Here is a 27,998-nt window from a genome sequence, read left to right on the forward strand (position 1 = left end):
GAATAAAAATTCCTGATACAATCGTTGAAATCTCATCATAGGATAGATGTTTATTGAAGAAAGAAAAACCAAGCATGGAAAATTCTTCACCAGCGATAATTTGTTCCGCGAAAGAACATCGGGTGCAATAAACGACGAACGTCGTCATAATCGCTTAAGCTGCAATGGATTGCGTTAGATGGATGAGCATTGCAGTTCGATTCAAGTTGTCAAATGGAAATGGTACGTCGTAATACGACGAAAATCTTGAAAGATTTTGCAACAGATCGGCAAAAAAACTTGGACAAATCCCTTTTCGTAGAAGTCCATGTACTGGAAATCCTCTAATCATCGATATATTATCTCGTTCTTAGCTTATTTTCTCGTTTTGCCGAGTCAGCCAGAAATTTAATGCGGTGTGATTGACGCCTTTCACACCTTGATGCAATTTAAGCACCGATAATATACGACCGAAATAAAAAACCCCTAAGTTTTGATATATTGAAATGGATTTCAATATTTATTAATCAGCAAAAATATTGCAAATTATCTTTTAGACGCTGGAGAATCCAAAATAATCATGACTGATTACATCCCTAACGCAGAAACATTTTGAACGCCTGATCCCTAAAGCTTATATCGAACCTTCAAATGTAGGAACAATGCTTATTGTGTGAATGTTATCTTATAATCACTTCATCAATTTTAATGATCACTATATGCACTTAGTTTCAAGACCAAAAATTGATAAGCAGCCTCCTAAATATCATTGTTACAACAATAAATATATGACGTGTCAGAGACCATGAGTTCATTATTCAAAGGATTAATCACACCCCCAATCTTTCCTTCTCTTCAACCCACCCCAAGCCCAAAAGGAAATACGTCTACGACGCATTTACTTCCGGGCGTGTAGGAACGGGCGCACAAATATCAATCAGTAGAGTCAAGAGTGGAATCAGAGTGGCCGAGTGGTTCCACATAATGCTGCAACCGGAGGTGAGAGAGCGTGGCACACACCGTGTCTCGTGTCCATTCGCTGTACCTACCAGCCACACGTACACTACCAGTTAAACAGCACCCACATCACTGGCAAACGAATAAACATACTCGCTAGCCACCTCGGTGTGTTGGTAACATGCGATAGCATCAACGTACCGAGAGAGTGAGCCCTATGGTGGTGGTGGTGGGTATCCAAAGCGTGTGTCGGTCTGTGACATCAGGGCCATGGTGAGTGGTTTCGTGGGGGTGGAGTAGGGACGAAGGAGGCGTGCCGTGGAGGCGGAGTCTCCATCGAAAATCCCGGCATGCATCCAACATCTGTGTGGGTGTTCCTGCTCGATCCTTCTCGCTCCCTCTTTCTTCTTGGTCCGCGCTCTTTCTCGTTGCTGAACAGAGAAGATCGAGGCTGGTGTGTGCGTACCCCCCCTTCTTTCTCTCAGTCTAACTCGCGACTTTCGTCCGTCATCGCATGGGAGTTCCTCCACTATCAGACCCGTTAACAGCAGTCGGCGTCGAGGCACCCGCTATAACGTCTCTCGCATCCCCGGGTGCCGGTGCTCCTCGTTCCTGACCTGTCTGGCCGATGGACGGCACGGAAATCAGTGTCCTCGTAAGCCGGAACATCGTTTCGCGTATCGTTCTCCAACGAACAATCGTCGTCTTTGATCGACGTCGTCGCTCGTAGCGAGAGATTCAAGGGTGGGTGATTTGAACGAGGGCTGCGAACGGGTTGAAAAATCCACTGATAATTAAGGATAAGAAAGTTTAGATTGTAACCTTCGTGGGAAAGGGGATGATTTCTGGAGGCAGTGCTTCATGTTATTGTAAAAAGGGGATGGTGATAGTACGGTGGTGAAAAACGCTCGTTGAACCTGAAAGGGAGCGGATGTCGTGTACAGTGAGGGTAGAATTGTTGTAAGTGATATCGAACTGTCGGAGCAGGATGATGGAAGTGCAGCAGCAACACTCGCCTGTAGGGGTGGGTCCTCTGGACTTTTCGCGCAGGGGTGTCGCGGAAGCGTCAGCTTTTCGCGTTGTCAAGCCGAAACAGACGGCATCCTCGTTGGTGCACCAGCAGGCTTTGTCGCCGGAAACGAATAACAACGAGAATCTTCAGGAGAGTCCGCAGGTTTCCGTTGACACCGAAGGTAGGACCGGATAAATCATATTTTCAATTCATCTTTCACCCCTGAAATAATGACAATTTAAATTTAATTTTTATGTTTAATGCTGAAGATAATCATTAGGCAACCACTGATGGAATATCATAATTGCATTCCAAATCATTGTCAAATTGAATTAGAATCATCGTGTGGTCGCAAATCGCAGTGGCATTGCTATTCAATTCTGTCAAATTCAAATTTCGCTCTATGATTCTCTTTATCATTGATCTGTCATCTAAAGTAAATCATTTTATCATCTAATTGTGACAATTTTCTAAAATTATATGTATTTCGTTGCATTTCTTTTGTAAGTCAACAATTTTTGATACTCTAAAAAGAAATTTAATTAGTTGAAATGATAAAAAGCAAATTATGAATTGACAAAACGCGTTGATAAATGATTCCGAGTATCACAGAATGGAGAATGAAACGGAGAGAACGAGCAGGCCACAGAATTACATTTCCCTCGACCGGCGTGAAACCCGTTCCCCGATCGTTTCTGCATCCCTCGCGCGGCTTCGCATCTCACCCCTGACATTCATCCCGTTGTCGCCTGTCATCATGCTATCTATTACCTGCCTATTATCTCTGCAACGCGCCGTTTACGCCCTTGAATTCCCGCCGACACCTGAGCTATCTGCACCCTGCACGCTTGTATATGTACCCATTGTGTTGCACACGTCCTGTCCATCGTCATTGGTTCAGCATGTTGAAATGCATGGCAAGGGTGTGTGTGCAGGTGCGTAAAGGGAGCACAACAGCGATCGTTCAACAGGTGAGAGGGGAACGGACGAAGCATTAGATGGCTGCCTATACTAATACTGCTAATCGACCTAATAGCTAACGCAATAATATCAACCAAACAGCGTGTAGGAATCGACCTAAAACGGTTTAAGCGATAATTGCCAGGTGATAGGCAGAAGAGGGTTGTTTCCTTAGGGTCGGGGTATTTGTTGTCTCTTCTTGGGCCTTGAAGGGGTTATCTGCCGGTGATGGTGGATGAAGACTTAAAGAAAATCATATGAAATTTTAATATTTAAAAAAAAGGGTTAAAGTCAACAATTAATATATTCACTTTAGGTCACAGACAGATAACTCTAATCAGTTTCCTACTTAGTAATGAGCAATTACTGATAGTTACAGCGAAAGATAAAGGAATATTTATCATTCCACCTGGTAGGTTTAATAACAGACTTAGATTGTGATTTCAAGCAGATAATGGGGGTCAATCATCCCCTAAAATGGTCCTTAAAAAATCACGCGTCATAGGATTTATCTTTTTATAGATTTACGAGCGACACGCAGGTTAAACTCAACGAAACGAACAAATGCCGATATCGTCGTGGACGGTGTTGTTCACGGGTAACAAACACGCATTACCTGGTGTGTACACACTCGGTATCGATGGTTGGTTCTACCTAAACCGCGCGCGGACATCTTATCTTGGAGTGTGCTCGCTTTATAGGAAAATATGATTTATTTCTGATAATCCTGCGAGAATGAGATAGCCTTTGCGGCGTGGCGCGCTAATCTCCGTGCGCTATCTCAGATTATCCCGGTCGGTCCTATATTGCCCGGATTACGGATTTCATTCTTTCATTTTTACCCCGCATTCTTTTTTCCGCTCCTCGATACGCGCTTGCGATCTCCAGTTTATTAAAAAAATAAATTTAATTTAGAACGATTACGGTGGTAGGTTTGATTTTGAAAAGAAATCATGGAATGGTTGAATCGAAGGGTCGTGACAGAAGGAAATTCGAATATAAAAGACTCTAGATTTCGCGGAAAGTTCAAATTCCAGCTAGCTACCAAACGGCGATCAAAGAGTCGAGCAAAACGAATGGCGGCCGTTCGTGGATTGGAATGCAGCCACGGAGAAAAGAGAGCGAGTAATGGCCGGGGCAAGGTTGATAAATAGAGAACGGTCTCCCTCCTTTCTAATAAAGACGCTCTTGTCGAGGGGTTGATCTTTTGTACGGCCCGGGAATACGAAATTTGTCAGCCCCCCTACCCCCAGACGTTGCTTCTCCGTTAGCGGCTCCCGAGACAATGATGCATGAACGATTCGAAAATATTACTCGATCCTTCATATTTTCACCAGGATTTCACGTAACATTGCTTTTGTTTTCAGGTGGTTGCAACGTTCGTTTAATGTTCCCCAGACTGTGGGCCCCATTTGGAAACCCTACCGAGATCACCAGTCTGCCACCCCTCCCCAAAAGTCATTCAGGTAAATATTCTAAATTTATTTCTGATTGGTCTTCGAGAATCATGTCTTTCTTTTTAGCGGCAGATGACGATGATTATTGGCTGACAAATAAAAACAACATTAATTCGGGTTTAATCTGTCCAAAATCCTCTGAGATTACGATCGATGTTCGATCAATTTTAAGCTAGATCATCGTGTCACTACTACATTGATAAGAAGTTTAAAGCTTCCTGATTTCGCAACACGGTTTACAACAGCAATGAGGAATAGAGATTATCGACTTTTTAAATAACAACAATAATACGGATTCAATGTAATCTAACGTAAAGAAAGGTATCAGCATAAAATCCAGCCAAAGAATACCTTCGTTCGATCAATCTTAGAGTAGCTAAGACATGTCACAATCGTGTGAAATAAATCAAAATTATCGCCAAATTTACGCAGCTGTATTGCATAATAAACCAGTTATTTCTCGTTTGATCCATCAGTATCACAAAATAAGAAACATTCCTTTAAACGAACCAAAAAAAATTCCATTTCTCTGGTTGGTTTAAAAAATATTCCAAGAAGCAATAGAATCAAGGGAATTAAAAATTCTTCTTTACCTAATGACGTTTTAATGCGACAAAGTCCACTCCGACTTTGTTCCGAGGAAGGTGTAGATGGTCGGCTTGTTGCCCCGTTTCGCTTCCTCCTCAGCCCGGATGACGAGTAGTTTTTATTTGTCGATCGTTAAGAACGACCGGTCGTCCGATGATTGGGATAAATGGTAGCACGCGTTATACCGTGGAGGGACATCGGCCCTTCTAACTCCTGTCGTTCCAATTGGAGCAGATTAGAGGCGCTGTACAGGGATTCGGACCGTCGGCCCCTTTGTACTCGTACGATGGTCGGCCTCTCAGTTCTACCTACCCTGAATTAGTACCATCTTGTCATGTTAAACGCTCGTGCATATAACTTGGTCTCTTCCGACTCCTTCTTGCTGCACGTGGCCATTCATTTGTCGCGACATACACCTATACATACGTCTAGGATCGTCTCGAGACGCTAGCATCTTTTTTCATTTCTTGCATTTGTTGATAGGAACTTTTGAAAAAATTAGAGAAAGATTGTTTAAATTTTAATTTAGGTCTACCATAGACCTACACATTTAAAATCATTCAAATCTTTCCAGATTTCTTCCAATTAATTTCTCTGTCTATGCCTTTGACAATTTACCATCTTTCATCCCATGTCAGAATCAGATTTTGGACCAGCAGATTCTCGCGTCTCTTATCTAATCCTTAAATCAGAGGGTCTCGTTAAATAAGTAGCGACGAGAATGAGAAATTCGTTTCTGTAAACCCACATCGTTCCATCGTTTCGATCGAAAGTCGTAGTTTCTGGTGCAACGAGGAGGGAAAAGGGGGCTTTGAAACGGTGAAGCGTGTAACGGCTTTAATAGCGGCAGATCGCTACGCAGTAAACGACTGACGGACGACAGAAGATTAAAGTTGCCCGTTAACTCGATCTAATTGTTCCCCCGGCTTGGCCTTCCTTTATTAATCCATGTCCACAAGCATCTTCGGCATCGCCATCATTGTCATCCCTTGTCACGAGCCTCCTTCTTGATGCCACTTGCGGATCCATCGTCGCGTCTCTGTAAATTATCTTGCAACATTCAGGCGAATCTTGCTCCCAATTAAAGCATAAGAATTTCGATTTAAAATCAAAATATTGAAAAATAATTTCAAAGAGTTTCTTACGGCGTCCCTTGTATCCGACTCTTCTAGGAGGCTCCAGATGTACATTCACGCGAATACGCGTGCAAGCTCCGCCAAACACCCGGACCAAAGTAACCCATCTGTTGGACGGTTGGCACGATGATGACGGTTTTTCTCGCCAGTTTGCACCGTCGGTTTTTACCGCATTCCAACAGAGCCAGACATGGCATTTGCGTAAGCAGTTCTTCCTATCTTGCTTCGAGTCACATCTGTCCGGACTTCCTCTTACCCTTTTCTTTCACTTTTGCTCGCTCCCGCAGTCTATCTTTTGCTTTCACGACTATTCTTCCCCTTCGTCACTGAATCTTTCTTTTTATCAATGTACATTTTTACAGAGCAACACGTTCGAGAATTTGATAATTTCATCGTTCGTCCTAGATTTACATAAAAAAAAAAAAAAAAAAAAAATACCCACCCCTATATTACGTCTGCCGTTTCCTGTTTCCTTTTTTCATCGTCTCGACGTTTCTCATTACATTAGGCCACTCTACCGAGACTTCAGGCGTATTTTGATTCGATTGCAAAGCCACCAGGAGACGCGATAATAATCGGCCCTTCCCGGGGATGATGGTGGAGAGCTTTAAATGCGATTAACCAGCACCGGTGCATTATATACCCAGGCACGTGACCACGTGTCACGCGCACGGATTATAAATATAATATACCCGGTGTACAGTCTGTTGGATTGATATTCGCCCCCTGAAGAAGACGGAAACACCCCTCTTTTTCTCCTCTAACCAGAACCGATTTTCCGACCCACCGACATCGTAAATCACTGCCGCTCGTGATCGTTCTCGATTATTAGAAATACCAGGCCCGATACGAAAGTCTTAAGTACCGAGACTCGATGATCCTCAATTTCGATTGAAAGTATCGATACATTTCAGATATTATCGATTCGATGATCGATCGCTCACGTTATACGACTATTTATACGATTTAAACACTTCTTATCGCCTTATCACTGCGATTATAAGTATACTTAATGAAACCTTCTTGTTTCTTATTGTTCGATCAATTCTCAAATCGAAACCTGCCCAATTCAGTTGATCGAGGAACTTGGACCCGTGTTTAGGGAACAAATTAAAGGAAGTATCTTGAAAAAGGGTTTTCTAGGTGGATCCGGTGTGCTTCGATTTTTCCCGGTCTCGTTAACCCCTAGCCTACCTCCGGGTCGATGGGGAAAAAAGGACCCAGTACGTGACTCAAATCTCATTCCATCAGCTTCTTCGGGAAACCGAATTTAACCGTGGTCGTCGTTTTTCTCAGATTCCCCTGCATCGTTCGTCTTATATTCCAGCTGTATACGTGACTCAGGATCCTTGTCAATCGTCGATAGGAATGGGATTTAAATGGGATTAAAAAGGCATCGAACAAAATTTTCATTCCAGAACGACTGTCTTTTGGAGTGGGTCGTCTGGTGGGGTCTCCAGCGACCAGGAGTCCCTCGCCGTCGCACTCTCCCTGTCCGGACTCTCCACCGTCGGATCGTCGAGACGGCGAGGTGGACGTGGACGTCGAAGACGAGGAAGTGGACGTGGACGTCGAGGAAGTGGGTGACGAGGACGATCGCGAGGCATCGAGTCCTCCGCGATCGTCGACGACGCCGTCGCCTAACAGCGTCGCGACGTCCCCGGCTTCGAACCCTCCGAAGAAATCCGGAGACACTTTCAGCGTTTCAGCTCTTTTGAGGCCGGATCCTCCGTCTGCCCATCTGCAGAACACCTCTCCTCACAGGGACACCTCCATCGGGGCACATCCCCCTCCACCTGGCTCCTCCATACTGTACCCACCTCTTCATCTTCAAGGTGGACTCTTACCTCCTCATCCTCATCACCCTCTGTCGTACCTGCATCCCCAGCTCCTGCCTCATCACTTGTTACCGCCGCACCTGCACCCACTGCTGCGCGGAGTCCACCCGGGTCATCCTGGTCTTCACTCGACCCACACCGCCCACGGCCTTCATCATCATCCGCTCGGCGATGTGTACAGCTGTGTCAAGTGCGACAAGATGTTCAGCACGCCTCATGGACTCGAGGTAGGTTTCATTAGATCAGATTTCTGAGAGGAATTGTAGAGAATATGGAGAAGGTTGATTAATGTGAAGGTCACTGGTGTGATCAGATGTAATATAAAGAACGTGGTGTTTTTTTCTTTTTACAGGTGCACGCAAGAAGATCCCACAACGGCAAGAGACCCTTTGCCTGCGAGCTGTGCAATAAAACGTTCGGCCATGAGATCAGCCTGACTCAACACAGGGCTGTACACTCTGCGGAAAAGGTGTTCGAGTGTAAGCAGTGCGGAAAAGCGTTTAAACGTTCCAGTACACTGAGTACTCATCTTTTAATCCATTCCGACACCAGACCGTACCCCTGTCAATTCTGCGGAAAGAGATTCCACCAGAAGAGTGACATGAAGAAGCACACCTACATACACACTGGTAAGTGTATTTAAATGAAGAATTTATAAAACTCGATCAATATATGAAACCATTATTTGCCAAATCGATTAACTCCAGAGACCAAAAAGTGGAGAAAGAATAAATTTTTTAAAATTCATTGCACACTAAATATCGAGGAAAATATTCGATAATTGAGCCATAGGAAAATTATATTCGTTCAGAATTCGTGTACGAAAATTCCACGTTTGAGTTGATCGCAGCAGGGACGTCAGGGATCAATTAGCAGAGCAACTTCGTACGATAAATAATGCAGTTAACCGTCTGGACGGAGTCTTGTCGTAAGCAAGAGGATCCCATTCGGATCGAGGCCACATGTGGCCAGTGCATTTTAGGGGTGGCGAGCCCCTCATTGCGAGCTTCACTCGGTAATAATCGTAATGTCTTTCGGGGTGCCTATCGTTTCATCTTCTTTCCTTCGATGCTTCTCTCGTTCTCACGAGGTAGAATGACACAGTGGACGGCCAATCTACGAATGGAATTTTTCTATGACGAAAATTGTCCGTGGGAAATGTGGACAGCTCCTTCTGGCCCCATGGACTATAAATATGTCATGGATATGGATTTCTATTTGCTACTTGAATTGCACCGTCTGTGATTACACTTTGCGATCGTTTTTGAATTATGGTCTCAGAAAACTCTTAGCTGTGATTCGAACGAATGAAAATGTACTTTAGGGGGTACAGAGGTACTCGAAATTTCGAGTACTTCAACAATGTACAAAAGTTACACCGATGGAAACGTTTTCCATCCCCTTGCCCATCGACAGCTCGTATCTTCGTGGAAAGTCGAAGATCAGCCCTGTTCAAGGGATCAACATCCCTTAGGTACCCATAGGTGAGCGGACGATGGTGTTGGGACACTTGACACTTGGGTGTCTCGGTTGATGGAGCGACGCTCCTGAAGGAGTAGCTCCTTCCAAGGGTGGAAGCGAGTTAGAGGAACAGCCGAAGGAGTGTTCCAGTCAGGGGTCTGGGTTTTGTATCGTCTCCATGGCAACCCTCCCAATATCTTATCAAATTATCACCTTGTCCTCCCCGATGCTCCTCCTCCTCCTGTTTCTTGTCGTTCCGACTCGACTGCCTCTCTCATTCACCCTCGTTTCGATGAAACAACCGAAGAAGGACTCGTCGAAAGAGGATACAAAGAGACGGTCACTTCCTACAGCTATCTAACAACCCTGTGGGACCTACCGCGTTGTCTACGCGCTTTCGTAGTCCGCCTTCACGCATCACCTCTTCGAGGGTCGCCATGGAACATTTAATTCATTATTCAGAGGGATGAAAAATTCGGAGAGGCTGAAAGGCTCCACCATTCGATGCCTCACGACTAGGTTTTTCCTCTGAAATAAGAATGACCTTCACTTTCTCAGAAAACCCGAAGACTATCACTCGGTTCAATTAAAATCCTCAATCATGCAGTACGTTTCCTTACCCCTCTACCACCCTTGAAACAAGGTCCCTTTCATGACCTCGAGGTTGGCGTGCGTACGTGCGTCAAGCAGTAAACCGAGGGTGTTCTGGGACCTCTGTTGCTAATGATAATCAGTCCTCTTTTTCCAGCCACCCCCTCGTTTTGCGTATACCCTTGGTCTCGGTGAGCACGGGCCATGTGCAATAAGGGTGCGGCACCGTCGGATTCCCAGGGGACCGGCATGGCGTAACGTAAAATCATTATTAGGTAGGTAGGTAGGTGGTTGCTGGTGCACACGAGGGGCGGCAAGAGAAAACGGGGGCTCGGTTCGCACGGAGGGGGAGGGTGGTTGAAGCTGCGCTCACACAGGCTTGGGAAGTGCCGGAATAAGAGCTCTGCAAATATTGTTCGTGCGCGAGCCAGCAGCCGGAATAGCTACGAGGGGTGGAACGCGTTACCTTCGCTGTTAGGTGCGCCTTTTAGGGTGCGTTCTGGACCACCACCACCCCCCGTCGACGAGTCAAGTGCATGGGTTCTAGGGTGGCCGCCAAGGGGTTGACGAGCCGATTGCCGGTCTGGACGAACGGTGACAGGACCGACAAGTGGCCGCACACGCTCTCTGCACTTCTCGATGAGAAAACATTGGACTTATCTATTTCTGATGATCCACCGTCCAACCACGAGAAAATATTGCTGTTTCAAGTTCCTGCGATTAAGTGGACTGGACGGACGTGACGATTTCGGAAAAGTTTGACCATTCAATTCTCATTGAAAAAATGAAATTCCTATCTCTTGTTTCCCGCGAAGGGATTTGAATAGTGTACACGGTCAGTTACATCCTAGTAAATTTCGTGAAGCCCATATGTGATTACAGAGAAATGTTATCGATCAAAGCCCACGTCTTTTTGCCATCGAGAGAATCAAGTTGCAGCCTGTATGCGCACTTAAACACACACGCCTGCTGTGCGATCGAACAGCACAACAGTGGTCTCGATGTTTTCATAATAAACACAACCTGTCCACCGACGGCGCAAAGCAAAGCTGATAGAGGGATGAAGATCAGAAGGGGTGGCTACCGTCTGTACACTTTTCGATCTCATCACGTAGACAGACCTATATAGGCTCTCTGTTTATGTTCCTGAAGATGCTAGAAGTTTCATTTGCAAAGAGATATAGTTTGCAATCACGTTGGTCTTAAATCGTCGTTCAGAGATAGAGTAGACGCTAACTTCAATGTAGTCACTGTAAAACATTGGAATTCTTCTTTTTCCGACACGAAAGAGAAGCGGAGGTCTTGTTTTCTGGTTTGCGGTCCGAGGAATGGGTACCGCAACTAAACGGGACAACTCTATAAACATGAAAGAGATACGGACGCGTTTCGCCGACGGTATTATGAATTTAGCGGTGGCTTTAATGTAGGATACCTGGCCGAACGTCTCCCTCAAACTCACCTCGAGGGTGCGGTTATCGTATACCCGGCGAGATACAAGCGTGCAACATATACAGCCACCTTTGCGGCCACGTTCACCATCCAGTTGTTGACTCTCTCCTCGTTCGTTCGTTCTTCGTCCCTCTCCTTTGTACGGGGACGAGACGAGGCTATTAGAGGTTTCCGGCTGACTTGGCGCCCCAAGCATCGGGGGCGCCGCAACATCCCTCTAAGCTGTTTAAACTTCGCGACATGCCTCCTCGTCTCTGTCTCTCTTCAGCTTCTCATCTTTTGTCCCGTTTTCGTATTTACGGCTCGTTAGTCGATGTATCCCTTCCATTGCTAAAATGGAGTAGCTAGTTCAGGGTTGATACAGGTTTTTATTCAAAGATGTCTGAATTGTCAAGAAGATATTCTAAAATTAACTTCGAAGAGGCTTTCAACGAAGCATCCATCAAAAATAGTTTCTTAGATATTCTAGATCTAAGAGTAAACTTCATCCCCCATGGTGCATTCGTTAGACGATGTTCTATTTAATGTCACGTCAGTGAGATGCGGCATAAGCAACCGATACGGCATTAAACATGCAAATTCGCCGGTATAACGTTCCACGGAAGCAAGGCATCATCCATATAGCGGTGAGTGGCGCATAGTGTTCATAGTGAAGCGGCATGATTAAATTTCCAGGGTTATCGACATGCCAGAAACACGTCAACCCCTTCCACCTGACCCGCCATATCTCGCCGCTCATCCCTCTGCATCCTCCTTTTTCGCTCCTCCGCCTATCCGCGCAACCACCCTCCCGAACCTCCAACACCCCCGGCCTACAGGGTTGAAATTAACTGCGCCCGGAATACGAGCGTTGCATCGATGCATTTATATGCGGATGCTTCATACCGATGAAGATTGATGAAAAGAAAAAAGGGTGCAATCTTCTTTTTGGGCAAAATTAATCCCCCGCGAACCATGTGGAGTTAATTTCATGTGGAATAATTCAATTATTTTCTTAGTACTTAGACGCAAGAAACTCGATCACACTTGAATTCTATATCTTCCAACTTTATCTTAAGATGCGAATTTTTTCCTTTCTTTTCACTCGATCCGATACACGCACTAATTGAATCGAATTTCAGATTAAAGGTTTAAAAGTCATGATTTCCCTTATCTTTATCCGTCTATCGAAGGAAATCCTATTTACTTTATCTGTCATAGGCGATCCGATTTCTTCGAGCAATTTTAGTATCCGTATATAATTCACGTTCGATAAGGGATTTCTTACTAATGGCCTCTCTGTCCGAGCAATCTCAATAGTCGGATAAGAAGAAAGTCGTTTGTGAGTCACAATTGTCAATTAAGGTGCGTGTACATCGAGGACCGTTCGAAGATGAGGCTTCACGCGATTATGGAAGATCGGATTTGTCACGATTCCTAATGTTGATCGACGCCGTAATAATTTAATAGCTCTACATCCGCCGTGATCGTTCGGGAGAGGATTATTACTACGGATCCCTGCGGTACACCGAAAGCACTAAGGAGCTAACAGACTTAACTCCAGTATCGTGTTTCTTCCTTCCTACAGCTTTCTCCCTTCTTCAATTATCGCGATAAAATAACTAGTAATCGTGGGTGGACAATATTCTGCAATAGAGTGTTAATCGCCTATATTATAATATAATATTATATTACATTAACACTGTATCACAAATATGTATGAAAGAGTCGATTGAATTCATTCGTACAAAAGGAAAATTTTCACAACAAAAATATTTACCCCTTTCATTTTTACACCTCCATCCAACGATGCATTTCCAGCATTAAAACGCATCAGGAACGGCTCTCCAACCAGCGATATTTTTCATCCCCGGAAAAGCTGCAACTCGAACGATTTTTTCATGTTTACCAGGCATTTCGTCGTGCCAGGGCGGAATATTAGTAGTCTGCAAAACATTTCCAGTTGCAGCTAGACCGCCGCAAATTCCCAGGTCTGTGCTCTTGTCATTGGTGCCCTGTACCCACCCCCTCGCTAGCCACCCCCGTAACCCTATTGTTCGTGCAAACGATGTAGCCGGTGCCGTTCGTGTACGGCATGTAAAACGTTGTAGTTGTGTCGACGACACAACTCTCGTGTTGCTATTGCCGGATACCATGGGTACCGGTGTACGCGTGAAATAGTAAATACAACCGCGTTGTTGGATCAGCCCGGACCCCATGGGACTGGTAACAGTCGTTGACTGAATACCGTGTCGAGTTGTAGAACTGCACCGTGATGGAAGAAAATTCAAAATGTCGGGGATGCTTTTCTTGATAAATTAAAAATGATATTAGAATTAATTATAGTTGTATCATATAAAATTGACGCTCGAAATGCAGGAAATTATCGAATGTGTATACTGCAACTGGTTTCAGCTAGTTTTACTTGCCAGTTGAATCAAAGAATGGTTAATTTTAGCAACTAAGCTCAATTAGTCAATTCTTCTAATTACCGCTTATTTTTAAAATAGTCTGGTAAAATCCGGTTTGATGTTCTTCGAAGAAATCTCACTGTTCGATGAAGGCAAAACACAGCCGAGGATTCTGACTGAAAGCACCTGGATTCTTTTTCCTGTTTCATGTGACAGAAGCTCGCTAGGAAAGATCCGCTTGACGTCGGCGGATAACGCTTACTCGAAGCTTTGCAGACGAGCGAAAAGAAAATCCATGCTGCCCCTCCCGATATGAAATATGAGATACGGTACTTTCCTTCGATTTTCTCTTTCTCTCGCGAGGATTTCTGTTCGAGGGTAGGGACGCCCCCAGAGGGTCGGAACGTGGTCGATGAAGACGAGAGGAAATCAATGCCTCAGCCAGAGTCCGACTCACCTTCGTCTCTCTTTTTCACTCACCTTTCCCTCTCCTGAAATTTAAACAGGACTATTAGTAAAATTTTTTCTTCGTGGGTCGATTTTACGTTCAAACATTTCCAAAATAAAAAATTGATCGAAAAGTTATAAAGGGTATTTGATATCTGGTTCCTCGTATAATTATTGACTTTACTACTGTCAATTCTAAATTCATTTATTAATTTTGTATTAGCCCTGCAATTAGATTTGTGCCGAACTTGGATGTTTTAATCTGATTGCAAAATTTTCCCATTTATCTAATTAACACTTTACCTACTTCAAGTTTATTAATAGGCATTCGATAGGAAACAGGTGTATTTCAATTATCCTTCTAAGTGGAGAGCTAACTTATTAAACGTGCATTCTGTCGAATATTATATGACGAGCCAAAATACTAAAATAGAAAATGACGTTAGAAAATCTTCTCAATGAATCTCTATTCTAAGACACAAACTCGTCAAGATAAAACGATCGGAAAAACTCGTTTGTCCCAGCAGTGGAAACGATCAAACTGCCGTCTTGGTTTTCCGCTCTCGAGAGTTCCTCTTGTGTAGAGGGTTGAAGGATTACGGAGGGGGTTGTTTCCAGTGGGCAGCGTCTACGAGGGCAGGCAGATGGAAAGAAGGGAGGGAATTAGCGAAGGAGAGAGAGAAAGGACCCTCGCAAGATTTCCGGGAGTTTAATATAGTTTTAGGGGCGTCGGCCGACAGCGCCAGGGGTGTAATGGCGTCTTAAACCTCAGGGGCTCTCAGTTTCGACTTCCTTGCTTCTCTTCTATTTTCTCTCCTGAAAAATTGAGAACACGGAATCTCTACTGGCAAGCCGAACTGAATCTTTGACCAGATATTCTGAAAACCACGTACCAACAGGAACGGGCTTCCCTCTGTCTCGGTGCAGGGTTTATATCAGTGTACGTACACCGGAAACGACGGTCAGAAAGAAACGTAGAATGCATTCGGATGGCAGACGTAACCGTGGTGCCACGTTGGCTGGGTTTCTCTGGAAAATAAAGACGAAAAGGACAACCTCGGTGTGAGAGAGCCGACGGTTCTTGATTTTTATGAGCGCGTAAATTCCGGAAGACGTCCCTGCTCGCTTACCTCCTCCACCCTTCCTCTCGTGATACGGAAATTCTTCCGTTCGATGTCTTTCGTGCACCGTGAAAATTCTCTCGGTCGAATACTTTTCGAGGCAGAACTTTTTACACCAACCCGACCACCGAAATTTGCATAGTTTTCAGGTATAGGTAGAATTTCAGGCATTTTACGAGGCTCGATAGAATGTTTGGAAAAATCCATTCAAATAATATAAATTAACAAATTGCAAGGTTTTAAAGTTCAAAGCCGGCCCTGGTCGCATTTTCACTGCAATATTTAAACAAGTTTCTCCAATCAGATTTTCCAAATTGAATCAATTTATACATGTCGAATAAATAACCCCGGTTATCGGTAAGGGTTTTGATTTTTATGATCCCGTAAATTTCAAACAGCCCGGCTAGCTCGCCTCTCCGCTCTCATTTCTCTCCGCTTTTCCAGGAGTTCCTCGCTTAATGCCGTGAAAATTCTATTCATTCTGCCGTTTCATCCAGGCACGAACTCCATGGAATTTCATCGAGCGGCAGTCCCGACGAATTCCAGCAGCACGCCCTTGACGACTCACCCTTAACCCTGAATACTCCTTTGAATCTCGATTTCAAGTCCATGGAAATCGTTGCGGTTGTTCGCCACCTGAAACAGATTATTTCAGGCTTGGTCAATTATTGCAATAAATTCGATATCCAAATTTGATTTTCCATCCCTTAAGCCAATCGAAGAAAAATAATTCCTCCAAATTGTGGAAAATTCTCATTGTGTCTGAAAGGAAAAATCAAAACGAAGCGAAGGCCGGTTTGTCCAAAAAGGAATCCAGATAACGATCAGGTATAATCGCAAAGGTGATCGACGGTCGTTCGTATCGGCCGGGCGAGATTGAAGGCTCGGCTAACGAGTTGTTTATGAATCCACCCACCGCCTGATCTCTAACGCTTGTACACGTGTGTGTGCGTGGGATGTGGTCTGTCTACGTGGAACTCTCGGACAGAGAGTAGTGGACGTACGAGCGGACAGGGGAGTCCATTAACGGGCCTCTGTTGCCCTCCGCCGACATAGTTCGCATTGCTGAAACTCTCCTTCTCTTTCTTCTAATCCCAATCGTATCGTCCATCTTTCTTGCCCGCGATATTTTTCCTTTTCCCTCTCCTTCGCAACGATCCGATTCACTGTCTACCTTTCTTCGTCCTGAAATCATTTTCTCTGCCCCATGGCGCTCTCTCTTCATTGGAGAGAGCCTCTGTCTCTTTCTCTCCCCGTGTTCGATCTCTGTTTCGTAGCCGACCGCCGGGTTATCTCCCCGGTAGTCATGGAAACACGAGGGTTGGAGCCGCCCCTGGCCGCCAATCAGAACTCGTGCCCACCGCAGGAGAAACGGCCACCCTACCCCGTTCGCCACTCTTCTCCCACCCCACGCGCTTGTCTAACTAGGCGAGACCTGGCTGCACCCTCCACCCCCTCACACCCAACCCTCTCTATGCTTCGCCGCCGGGGAGGCTGAGATTCTCGCTTGGGAGGAAATCTTGACCGGGCGTGCCCCGCATCCGTGATACAACCCCCTGCTCTTCACCCTTAGCGCACCTCCATCTTATACAGAAATATCTGTCGGACTTGGTTCATGATTGTACGGGAAGCTAGACATCGTCGGGGCTGCGAATTAACGACTACTTCCGCGAATTAACGCTCCTCGACGAGTGAATGTCGAGTGCGAGCGAATGGCGAATACTAGAGTTCAGATGTCGATCCGATCACCAGGGGTTGTAGATGGGGTTTCTCGTGGATAGTGAATGGGTTCCGGGGGTGTTTTAGGGGATTCAATTTGTATGTGCTGCAAGGTAGGGAGGGATAGACCTCGGTTAGTCTAAGGGTAGTTGGACCATTTTTTTAATTTGAAGGGTCCAGTGGAAAGAATATTATTTGAAATAAAAGAAACTAACGGAAAATGATAATTTATACATATATGGCAGATTCCTTTCACTTAATCCCTCAATTATAAAAATATTTACATTTTAAAAACACCGTTTTTAAAATGTGGTCCATCCCTCCCCAATTGGATATGAGATTCCTCTTTTCAAATATTTAATATAAAAAAGTGTCTCACTCATCGCTCATCATTTATGTTACAGGTGAGAAGCCACATAAATGTCAGGTGTGTGGAAAAGCGTTCTCCCAAAGCAGCAACCTGATCACGCATTCGAGAAAGCACACGGGTTTCAAACCTTTCGCCTGTGAACTTTGTGGTCGAGCTTTCCAACGAAAGGTGGATCTAAGAAGGCATCGGGAGACCCAACACGCTGACTTGAACGCGTCCCAACGACCATCCGGTTTGAACCCCATCCCTGGACAAAATTCTCTCCCCAACGGCAATCCGCAATTATTGCAGTGAATGAAACGGTGAATCTCTCTTCTAAGAAGAGAAAAATTTATTCGGACACTTCCGGAACGGTGCAATTCGTGGAACTCGGCAGATCTCATTTTGGCCTTGTCGTCGAACACCCTCCGATTAAACGTGTACGTCAATTTGTACATTCGCGTTTGAATTGGATCTTGTATTTATTGAAATAGAAACGCGTTTGTTCGGGTGCAATGATAATCGAGGGATGGTATGATGTTTCGTCGACTGGAATGTCAATGGTATACACATTCCGATTGTTATCAAAGCTGTACATTCCACGCGAGGTTCGAGCAAGAAAGTATAATGATAAGAATTAAATAGATTCATGAGGATCCTTTTTTCTTGAGCGACAACCACGGTATTTCAAAGAAATTCATTTGTTTTCACGAGTATCGGTACTCGCCGTGTTGAATCGTTCGTTAAGTATTGATAATCGTTCACTGTACTTCTCGTATTAAGTAGACGTTTACGCGATGTTCTTTGTGGCGATTAAACGAGCTTAGTTTGATCGTGTTTAATACTGTTTGATTGCGTTTGAAAAGGTGTAATATCCAAATAAAAAACCACGACCTGTTCTTCTTTTTTTAAAACAATTGATGAGAAATAATTTTAATAATATGTGTAATAAAAATTAGAATTAAGCTCGTTTGATCGTCGTTAATCAACAAGTGTAAAGAAAAGTACGAGCAGCGTACTGTATTTTGCATATCTTCAGCACCTATCGTTCAAGAAAGGGCATCACCCACCCCCAAAGTTGTGACCAAAAAAAAAAGTGGAAAAGAAAAGAATTGTAAATAGCACCTAGACTGTATCTCGCCTAGCCTAAGCGTATAAATATATACATATATAAATAAAAAGGAACGAAGTCGAGGCTATAAATAATTATAAATAGAGACGAAACATTTGGGAACCGATTCGGTTCTGATCGAAAGAAAGAGAAAAAGGGGATGAAACATTCCCTTAAGTGTCTCATCAACGAGTAATTGTATTCTTTCTCTCTTCTCGCTATTGAAAAGATTTTTATTGTTGTACCATTCCTATTATTATGTAATTATTGTAATTAGAAAACTCGCTATTAATATTATTGCAATTATTAATATTATTATTAACAATAAATGCTGTTACCATTTGTAATTCTTTTTATCAGTCATAAACACATGCACACACACGTACAAGTACATACACGATCCCTTCTTTCGTTTCAAACGTACCTTTAAGAATTTTCGAAGAACTTTATATCATCGTTATTTGAATAAAAAAGAAGATTTGTTTCAATCCTACATTAAAATTTTTCAATTCATTATCCAATCGTGCGTTCAAATCACCCTTAAGATGAAGGGTGTTCAAGATGAAGAGGATACGAAGGACAAGAATCGACGATGAACGCGATTAATCATTGACCAAAGAATCTGGTAGCTTCGCATCCAGTTCGTTTTAGTCTGCGCGATCCGTCCGGTGTGTAATTCAGGGTTAAACGGCCGTGCCAATTAAGCAGACTACCCTTAACGGCGTACCCCTTAACGGCCCAATATGTTTTCCGACGAGTTTCGTTCGTCGACTCTCTTCCATCCGTCCTTTTCCCGCGCCCCTTTCTCTTCTGCAACTCTCATTATTTCGGCCAGGGTCGAGCACAAGGGATGCGTCGTTTCGACGCGAGATTTTCCGGACCGCTCGTTTCGGGGATGTGCTTCACGATTTTCAGCAACTTCGAAGGACGCTCCAAGTCGAATAAAGAGGGAAAAAGCAAGTGACAAAGATGGACGAGACGGGCGGTGAAAGGGGTGGTCGGAGGAAGGAGAACGTTACAGCACTGACTGCACGACACCATGACGCAGCCACGGGGGCAGATTGGACAGTTATTGCATTCTGGGTAAGATTAATTGATATGGGGACTCGCGGGGGTGGCTGGAACACGGCGCTCGCTTAAATCGTGTCTCAGGAATGGGGATGAGAGAACGGTGATTAACCGATTGCACCGTGAACAGAGTAGAACCGAAACCCACCCCCTTCTCTCTCGCCCTGCCAACTGCATCCACTCTAATAGCCATTGAGTAATAGAGAGCCTCTCATTATTAAATAGCACCAGACCAGGTCCGTGTGAGTGGCCGTTTGTTTGTGTGAGTAATGACGTGATTACTGGGAGCACCGTATCGTCGGCCAGATTTATTAAGCCTGTTCATTTGACCCGGACAGGTACGCTCGGAATCTTCCTGGCCGGTTTCTCACTCGATTTGTCGGACTGATATTGTTTGACAAGGTTTGCGATCGTTTAGTGAAGTTTAATTAGGAAATGAGATTAAAAAAAAATACCAATTAATCAAATTAAATTCAACCAATCAAGCCCATGGAATTATTCAATTTCAAATAATTAGAATATCTAGCACAAGGATGTTATTGGGAAGCATCCGAGTGTAGAGTACAAATTTCAACCCCCTCCAGCCCCCTCAGCTACCCGATCTACATCGAACATTGGGAAGATTGCCCGACAAACCAGACAATTTCAACAAGTACCACTCCGATCGCAATTCCCGTTGCAGCGGGTCACTACCAGTTTCCAGTATTTCCTGCAATTTCCCAAGCAACCCGAAGAGACGGTGCCAGTTCGAGGTCCTCGTCATATCGAAACCAGAAAACGACTGTCCAGGGTCGTATCGTCTGTACGTTGGAAGTTGTAGAACATTGAAACACGTTTAGCGGGGACAAATACAGAAGCCTTCTGCGGATACACCTTATGACTATTAAGGTATTCACGACTCCTCCGAGGATGCTTCACTTTGAAATATGACATCCAGGATCATCCTCTGCATACCTGGAATCCATCCCTCTTTTGCTTACTTCTACCCTAACCGTTTTCTACTTTTACCACCTTCTACACCCTCTATCGTTTTATTTTTTTCTTTTTTTCGTATCTCGGCCCTGTGACCGTGTTCGAGCTTCCATAAACCCTCTCGCTGCTTCTCCATATTATTTACAGCATCGTTCCGCGTGTTATCCTGCAATAACTCGAGCGAACCGTCGCAGTTGAACGCAAGAGTGTCACCAAATTGATGGAAACCGGAGAACCTCGTAACCTGTCCCGATCCTGACATCCTTGAGTGATGTACCATAGCGCGGGACCGACGTCGCCGACGTATCCGACGGTGAAGCGGCAATCGATACGTGTGACCGTGCGTGCCAATATTTTCCTCGTAGTCCCAGTCGAGATGCATCACGTACTCCGGTACTCGTACACCTGGAAAAAAAGAGTACGGAATGAAGTACCTGCTTCATTACTTTTTTTTTGTAAAACAAAAGATTCTGCGATACCTTTATTTGTTGGGGTTGAAAGCTAAAGTGAAATTAAAAATTTGGAAATTGTGAAATTGAAAATATTTGGAATTTGTGGAATTAAAAGTTTGAGAAACTTGAAAATTGTAAAATTAAAAATTTATGGGTTGAGACTATGAGAGTGAAAAATTTTGTGGAACGCTTGGGAATTGAATAAAATATAGAGGTATAAAATAGAAACTGCAAAATTTGCAAATTTTTTGAACGTTTATAACGAGGAATGAGTGTTCCAGAAGAATATACGAGATACCATCCTTTCTGAAATCCCATTTTTCGCGAACAGGGTATAATCTCGTTTGCGAGCGAGGATTTTCACGTCAGCTGATCGTGCCTCGGTGTGGATTAAAAAACGTCAATTCGCAATTATCGTACGTGCAGCGTTGTCCAAGCGCTCGGTTAATGGAATTTTTGAGAAGGAGATTACACAGCGAGTTTTATTCAATTTATCCTGTTGTATGCCACGCGTTAATTCCATGCTCGTCGTCTCCTATGAACTCTGACATTGCGTGTCTCTTTCCATCCACCCTACCCCTAAAATTTTTTCCACGCTCAATTTTATTATTTTCAACATTCATTTATTTGCAAGGAAAAGGGATTCTTTTGTTTCCGGAGGACATCAAAGTATCGACGGTGCGACAGCCTGTCAAGGGTAGCACCATTTGTCAGTAGGCTTTTTCTAATAACGACGAGACTCTGTTGCTGTCTTACGTGAAGAGAGTTTAAATAAATAGCCCAGGAACCGGCCACTAAGAATAAAACAAATGGGTAGTAAAGAAGAAAGGCGCATGTCGCACGTTCCAACGCGATCCATCAGAAGTCTTCGCTTCGACTGACTCAATAGAGTTCAAGATCGATTGAATTCCTGCTTACTCAGGCTTGAATATAAACATCGAACGTCCTCGACAACTTTATATCACATTCCTCCTTCCAAAGACCTATCAGGAAGTAATCTTATTTAAATTCTAATGAAAGGAGTTAAATAATTCTGATAACTTATTAACGTAATTAGGATTTTTTGGGGGTAATATTTTTTTTCAGAATATTAGAATTTGAGAATTTCAAAATTTTGGAATTTTAGAATCAGAACCCTGTAATTCAAACAGAATAATTGAAGTACATCATATTGCATCTCACCACTAAAGGGTTAAATCGTAGGATACCAACTTCACACCATATAAAAGTTTCAAATAAGATGTTTCGAGCAGTTAACTAGAAAGTATAGGTGAGACATCGCGGGATCACTAAAGTCTCGTCGAAATAACCGAGAAATAGGTCTATCGATACACACGCATACGTGTTCGATGACTAGATCCCCGTGGGAGCTCGATTCATTTCCGATCTTGAATAAATGATCGCCGAGCAACGTGGACCATTGGCAACGAATACACCAGGAGGATACTTTCGAAAAGTGATTATTCGTTCGACGATGTCCTGTTCACCGAGACGAAATCGACCCCCGAGGACGTGCACCGTGGTTGCCTGGGTGGCGCCATGTATCTCCTTTAACCTGCATCATTGATGACCGAACCAGACCCGGGTCCTTCTGCTTCGTTCTTCGTTTTCGTGCTCGTCGTGTCCGCGCGATGTTCTTCAACGTTTCGCGTCAATACCGTTTACCACCCCCGCGTCTGATTAATCCACGCGTACACGCGACTCCGACCTCCCTGAATTTACTGCTCCACGTATGCTACTTTTTGCCCCATCAGAGGATTCCTGCGAAAGCAATTACGTTTTATTCTGTGAATACTATTGACGACAGTTTTATGGTGAATTCTGGTAGGTGGGTTGCTCGTAATATTAACACGTCGAAACGGGAGGGGGGTTGTCACCCAATTGACCACGTCAAAAATGTGTTCAACGATTAAGCTGGTATTACATCACAATTCAGAGAAATAAATTATGAAATTTGATTAAAAATTATGTGTGTGTTGGAATCAGAGTTTAAAAAATTTGCTAACTGGGAAACCATTTTCAAGTTTTTTGAAAAATATCCAAAAGACTGTATCTATGTCGTCCTAACGTTTCTCAGTAACCATACACCGTGCATAATTTCGCGGCCGTATCGACGCCTACCTGGACCACGTAGCGGCCGTAACTCAGTTTCGAAATGGATCGCCTCCTAGGAATACTTTATGCGTGCTGCACGTCATCCAGTCTGAAGAAGCGACCGGATCCTTGACGGTTCGACGGGCGGGGACACAAGGACACGGATCTTAAGTATTCTACGCGTCGTGCAAGGACTGCATCGAGCTCAACGTTCCTGCTCGGGGTAGAAGAGGAACCGGCAAGTGGGAGAGGGTGGAAGCGACCCTCTTCTGCAGCGAGCTACGTAGCACCGGGTCTAATCGTATAAGGATGACTAGGAAGCGTGGAAGGTGGTTGGGTATCAACTTTTGAACCTTCGATATCACGAACCCCCTTCCAACGGAAACGCGTCGGTATTCAAACGTCTCTAACTCGATATAAGCGTCGCTCCCTAAGGTATCCTTCCAAGAGGACACCTATCTATCCACTCACCCCCTTCCCTTTTCAACCCCATCCCCAACACTCACACCCCTAGCGAACGCGCTACGAAATAAGAGTATCCTCTTGCTCGACTGGCGAATTCAATTTGCATCTTGGCTTCTATTTACTGATCCTCTTTCCTCTTTTAAGAGGTTCTCCGTCTCGCTTTGGCCCCAAAGATGATCCTCGACTCTGATAAAACGATTCTGATCCGATGCTTGATGGAGGTGCCTGTCGAACAAAGGGTTGAAACTATTAGACTTTCTTTACACGAAGTCATGGAAGTCTTGGTGTACAGGATAAAAGGATCATTTTAATCGAAATGTAGGATTATTTGGAAATAAATAGAATGACACACAATAAAGGGTTGTTTTAAGTGTGCTTTGAAAGAGGAATGACAAGAAATTCCATTCCAGTGTCAAGGCGACTCCAAATTCTAAATTCTATGATCAGAAAATTAAAAACACAAAATGCTTGATAAAATGTTAGGGGTTGAAATACTATAGGTTGATAGTGTATATAGAAGGCTGCTGTTTTATCGCCAGCTGAACAGTAGGATACTCGAAGGGGAGTATTTACTTACTGGGAGATGGTATGTATCTACTGTATTCTATGATGGTATAAAATAAAACTGTGCTATGAACATCTACTGGCATAAAAACACGCCTTCTTTACAGCAGATGGTAAAACAGTGATGTTAAAATTGTTTAAACGATTTACACCCTTGGATAGTGGAATCAGGGCTTTACTGGTTCCTTTTTTGGCGTTAATTAAGGTCCCCTTTAATCAGAGAAGAACCACTCATCCTATTTGATTATGTTTTTATTTTAGCTCTGCCTGGACTCTTTCTACTTTCTTTCTAGAATCTCTAACATCATTTTTTGTTAGCTCAATGTATGATTTGAAGTTTAAATTTTATATTAAATCTTTCTTCTATTCTCATTTTCTAATTTTCGTACTGGTTCTTTGAATATCATTTCTCAGATATCTAAAATATCAATGTCATTGAATCTGTCATGCCATTTACTTTAATTTAACGCAAAATATTATATGATGAAAAAAATAAATAATAAGGGGGCTGGTTTATAAAACGACACGAGGTGTAATGATATTTTATCGCATTTTAATGATAGCCATATCCAAGAGTACGCCAAGAACCCATTCACCTCGGCTTAATTACGGCTTACATTACTATAAAACGATTAGAAGCCACGTAGTTTTATATCGTAACGTCACTTGCCGTCTCTCGAGAACTCGGAAAACGATTACTTTTTTTAATTATGTTTTTTTACTTTCGTCGATGAGAGAGATTGAGGGATAGAGAGAGATAGAGAAATATAGAGCAGCCGGGGATTGGCCGCTTTGAAAGCGGAAGAGAGACGGAAATGCGAGGTTCCTCGAAGCGACAGGAATAACAAAAGTATATCAACAATCTTAACGTATAATCGTTCTAACAATTGTTAACAAAGGAACGCTGTCAACGGAATGTTTAAACCGACAACGATCTATTATTTCGTCGACCCTCTTCCGTTCGTAACTAGATGATCAAAGATCCGCATATACTTCCCTTTCTAATCTAAGCGTCGCTTTAGCTTCTGTATTTTTCTTAATCATTAAAACAGTCAATTTGTTGTTGGAGAAAAATGGCAGCGATATTTTGTAAAGTAAATATTTTAAAATTTAACCCTTGAACAGCGGCGTCTGAGTCAATCCTGATCCATATTTAGAAAATATATACAAGGATATAAATTTAAAGTTAAATATATCATTTTTAAATGAAAGAATTTTATATATTGGGAGAATAAATTTTAAATTAAAGATGTAAATAATACGAGATGCAAAATTGAATTAAAACTGGGGCTCTCTTCATGGTCCGCTGCCCCAGAGTTAACCATCGAACTTCACGAAACCACGAATCATTTATTACAGACTTCATCGTTGTAAGAAATTGAATATTCACAAAATCATTACGTTTTGTGTTTTTGAAATTCGGTATCAACCCTTCCACTGGCAGCGAAAGGGTTAATTAAAAGTCCTGAAAGCTTAGCGACAGAATGGACAATATTCGTCCTCATTAGAGGGAAGCACGGTACATTGAACAAGTTCGAAAGACGTTATCTTTATATCCTTATCGTAATCTAGAAGGGTCCTTAACCCTCACACACTCCTCAAAATTAATTACACAAAACATTCACTTTCACTTGAAATTAAAACGAATAGTAATGGTAATTGGGATTCCTTTTTTCAAAATTTAAATCAGCGTATGAGGGTTAAGGAAATATTTCAATAACGAATCACCTAAGCTTACGAGCGTCGCACGATTAAACTTTAGTTTGGCACTTGCACCCTTGAACGCGAGTTTCCTGCTCCTCACTCACGAAAACGTCAAACCTCTTCTACTTATTCCACTTTCGCTCAATCCTATGTAACTCAGGCCTAGCTTCGTTTATGGTTACATCGTTTATTATAGTCATGGATCGTACATCGACTGCCGCTTTTTTAAAATGTTACTTAATTTTATTTAGAATAAATTTCATTTTCTGAACAAAGTTCATCAACCGAGAGGACCTTCAAATGTTTGATAACCCCGAGCCCCAAAAATGTTAATCCGCTTCTGATCACCAGTGATCAGTATCATCAATTTAATAAATATCCAAATGATTATAATAATTATTACGCTTACTTATTAATAAGTGAGCGTAACACTTGGGGAGTTCCTCTGATTAGTTTATAGCAGGCGGCAGTCAACGTGTTAATAACTGAACACGAAACATCTAACTAAAGATGATTTTTATAAAACTTAATCACACACGTGTTCGACGTATACACGTATATACATGTATAAATTCTGTTAATTTATTAATACGTCACGCATCTTCCTTTCCGTGTTAACTATCCTCATTTATCTCGTTTCATATTATTTGTTCGCGGGCTCATAACGTTCAACAACGTGTATATATCCTATTAGACTTAATCGAATAAGTATAATTAGTAATAATAAAACGTGTAGTAAAGATAATGTGTATATATATATAATTCTCACATCGTGTACGTTGAATCATTTAAATGTTACCTACACATACGTCTTAATCACGTTACACCTTCCAACTAGATCAAAATTATCATTAGGGTTATCGTTTATTTATTCATTTACTTATTATCGTTATATTTATCGCTAATTAGATTAGAAATTTGGCGCATTTTCATTTTTGGCATGTGTCGATAAATTCGATTTTGAGCCAGGCGAGAGCATTTTTATTTATTCATTTATTTTTTCAGTATGAACCTAGAATTTCCTCTCTGTGTGTACCGTTTTCCTCGGCATTTGTTATCGACATCGAAATATGTTTAATAAAAACGTGAAATTTGTGAGCAGCAATTTTGTAACATCTCTCTTTTTTTTTTTAATATCCAAAGTCACGCAATTGCGATTACAAACTTTTGCACATTCAGACAGAGTTTATATTCTAAGTTTCGTAAGCCTGCATTTTGTTGTATTATAAAAAGAAAAAGGGAGAATGATTGCGACTTATTTTGTTAAATATTGTCCGTAAATTATATATCTGTAGAGTTAACGTCGCTAGAACTGTTCTTTTCCAGAGAACAATGACAGAATGAATTACACCAGACGTCCAAGATCAATAGCTGTTATTTTGTAGCTTTCTGTGAAATTTTATATGTATTTGTATTAGCGAGATAATTGTTCCATGAACCCTATTAATTAAATATAATTTAGCCCTTTGAGTGTCTCCACTCTGTATCCATCAATTTTATTTTATTTTTCCCACAAAAGGTTTTCAAGCTCATTCAGAATTTCATTGGCAATAAATGTTGTACAATATGTTATTAATATCACATAGGAATTTCGTTAAAATGATATAAAAATTCAATGAAATATGAATTTTTCCAACAACCATATTTAAAAATTGAGTATTTTTCTCTCTCGTTTGGTCGAAAGCTGCAATTAAGATTGAAAGAAAGATTTTGTAATCCAAGTCTTTTTGTTGATACTTGTTTCAAAGGAAACATTTCCACAATCGCTGATTAATCAATGAGCTTAATTAAAGAGCCAATGGTGTTCATTAAATTCTTCTTCGATTCATTGATCTTCGCTCGATCGTTTCTCCAGATCAAAGTGTACGCGTTGAACGTCTACGCTTCGTTCCTAGTCCAGTGTTCTCGACGAAACTTCGATAATTCGATGATTTCCGGTTGGTAAGATAGCACAGCAAACTAACGGAAGGTCGATTTTCAAACAGGTTGCTCGGCTGCTACTGTATGGAACACGTCAATGGATGCGACAGAGCGTGGTCCAGTAGAATCGGTGTTCCCGCAGCCAATTCCGTTCTGGCGTCGCCAAAATCGTCGTCGCAGTCGAAGTAATTGCT

At 42.7% G+C, this 27,998-nt stretch overlaps 2 protein-coding genes across 3 annotated transcripts in view; one reads left to right on the forward strand and one right to left on the reverse strand.

Moving 5' to 3' along the window:
- The first annotated feature begins 1,451 nt into the window (after nucleotides 1–1,451).
- Nucleotides 1,452–19,021, forward strand: LOC114880386 (zinc finger protein 358-like). The gene is made up of 5 exons (XM_029196340.2): nucleotides 1,452–2,129; nucleotides 4,276–4,374; nucleotides 7,508–8,154; nucleotides 8,280–8,556; nucleotides 17,510–19,021. Exons 1-5 carry the CDS (start codon nucleotides 1,925–1,927, stop codon nucleotides 17,767–17,769), a joined length of 1,488 nt encoding a protein of 495 aa, XP_029052173.2. The 5' UTR covers nucleotides 1,452–1,924; the 3' UTR covers nucleotides 17,770–19,021.
- A 6,390-nt stretch (nucleotides 19,022–25,411) lies between these two features.
- The window catches only part of LOC114880389, an 84,651-nt gene continuing 82,064 nt past the window's right edge, over nucleotides 25,412–27,998 (reverse strand). For both annotated transcript variants that reach the window (XM_029196346.2, XM_029196345.2), the window contains one exon: nucleotides 25,412–27,998. In XM_029196346.2, the coding sequence (XP_029052179.1) occupies nucleotides 27,882–27,998 (117 nt within the window). In that variant the 3' untranslated portion in view covers nucleotides 25,412–27,881.

Source organism: Osmia bicornis, chromosome 14 (assembly GCF_907164935.1).
Source record: "Osmia bicornis bicornis chromosome 14, iOsmBic2.1, whole genome shotgun sequence".
In the NCBI taxonomy this organism is placed as follows: domain Eukaryota; kingdom Metazoa; phylum Arthropoda; class Insecta; order Hymenoptera; family Megachilidae; genus Osmia; species Osmia bicornis.

Coding starts and splice junctions, on each gene's coding strand:
- LOC114880386 (XM_029196340.2), top strand. CDS start 1,925: ATGATGGAAGTGCAGCAGCAACACTCGCCTGTAGGGGTGGGTCCTCTG. Junction 8,155..8,279: donor GCACGCCTCATGGACTCGAG/GTAGGTTTCATT, acceptor TTCTTTTTACAG/GTGCACGCAAGAAGATCCCA. Junction 8,557..17,509: donor GCACACCTACATACACACTG/GTAAGTGTATTT, acceptor TTTATGTTACAG/GTGAGAAGCCACATAAATGT.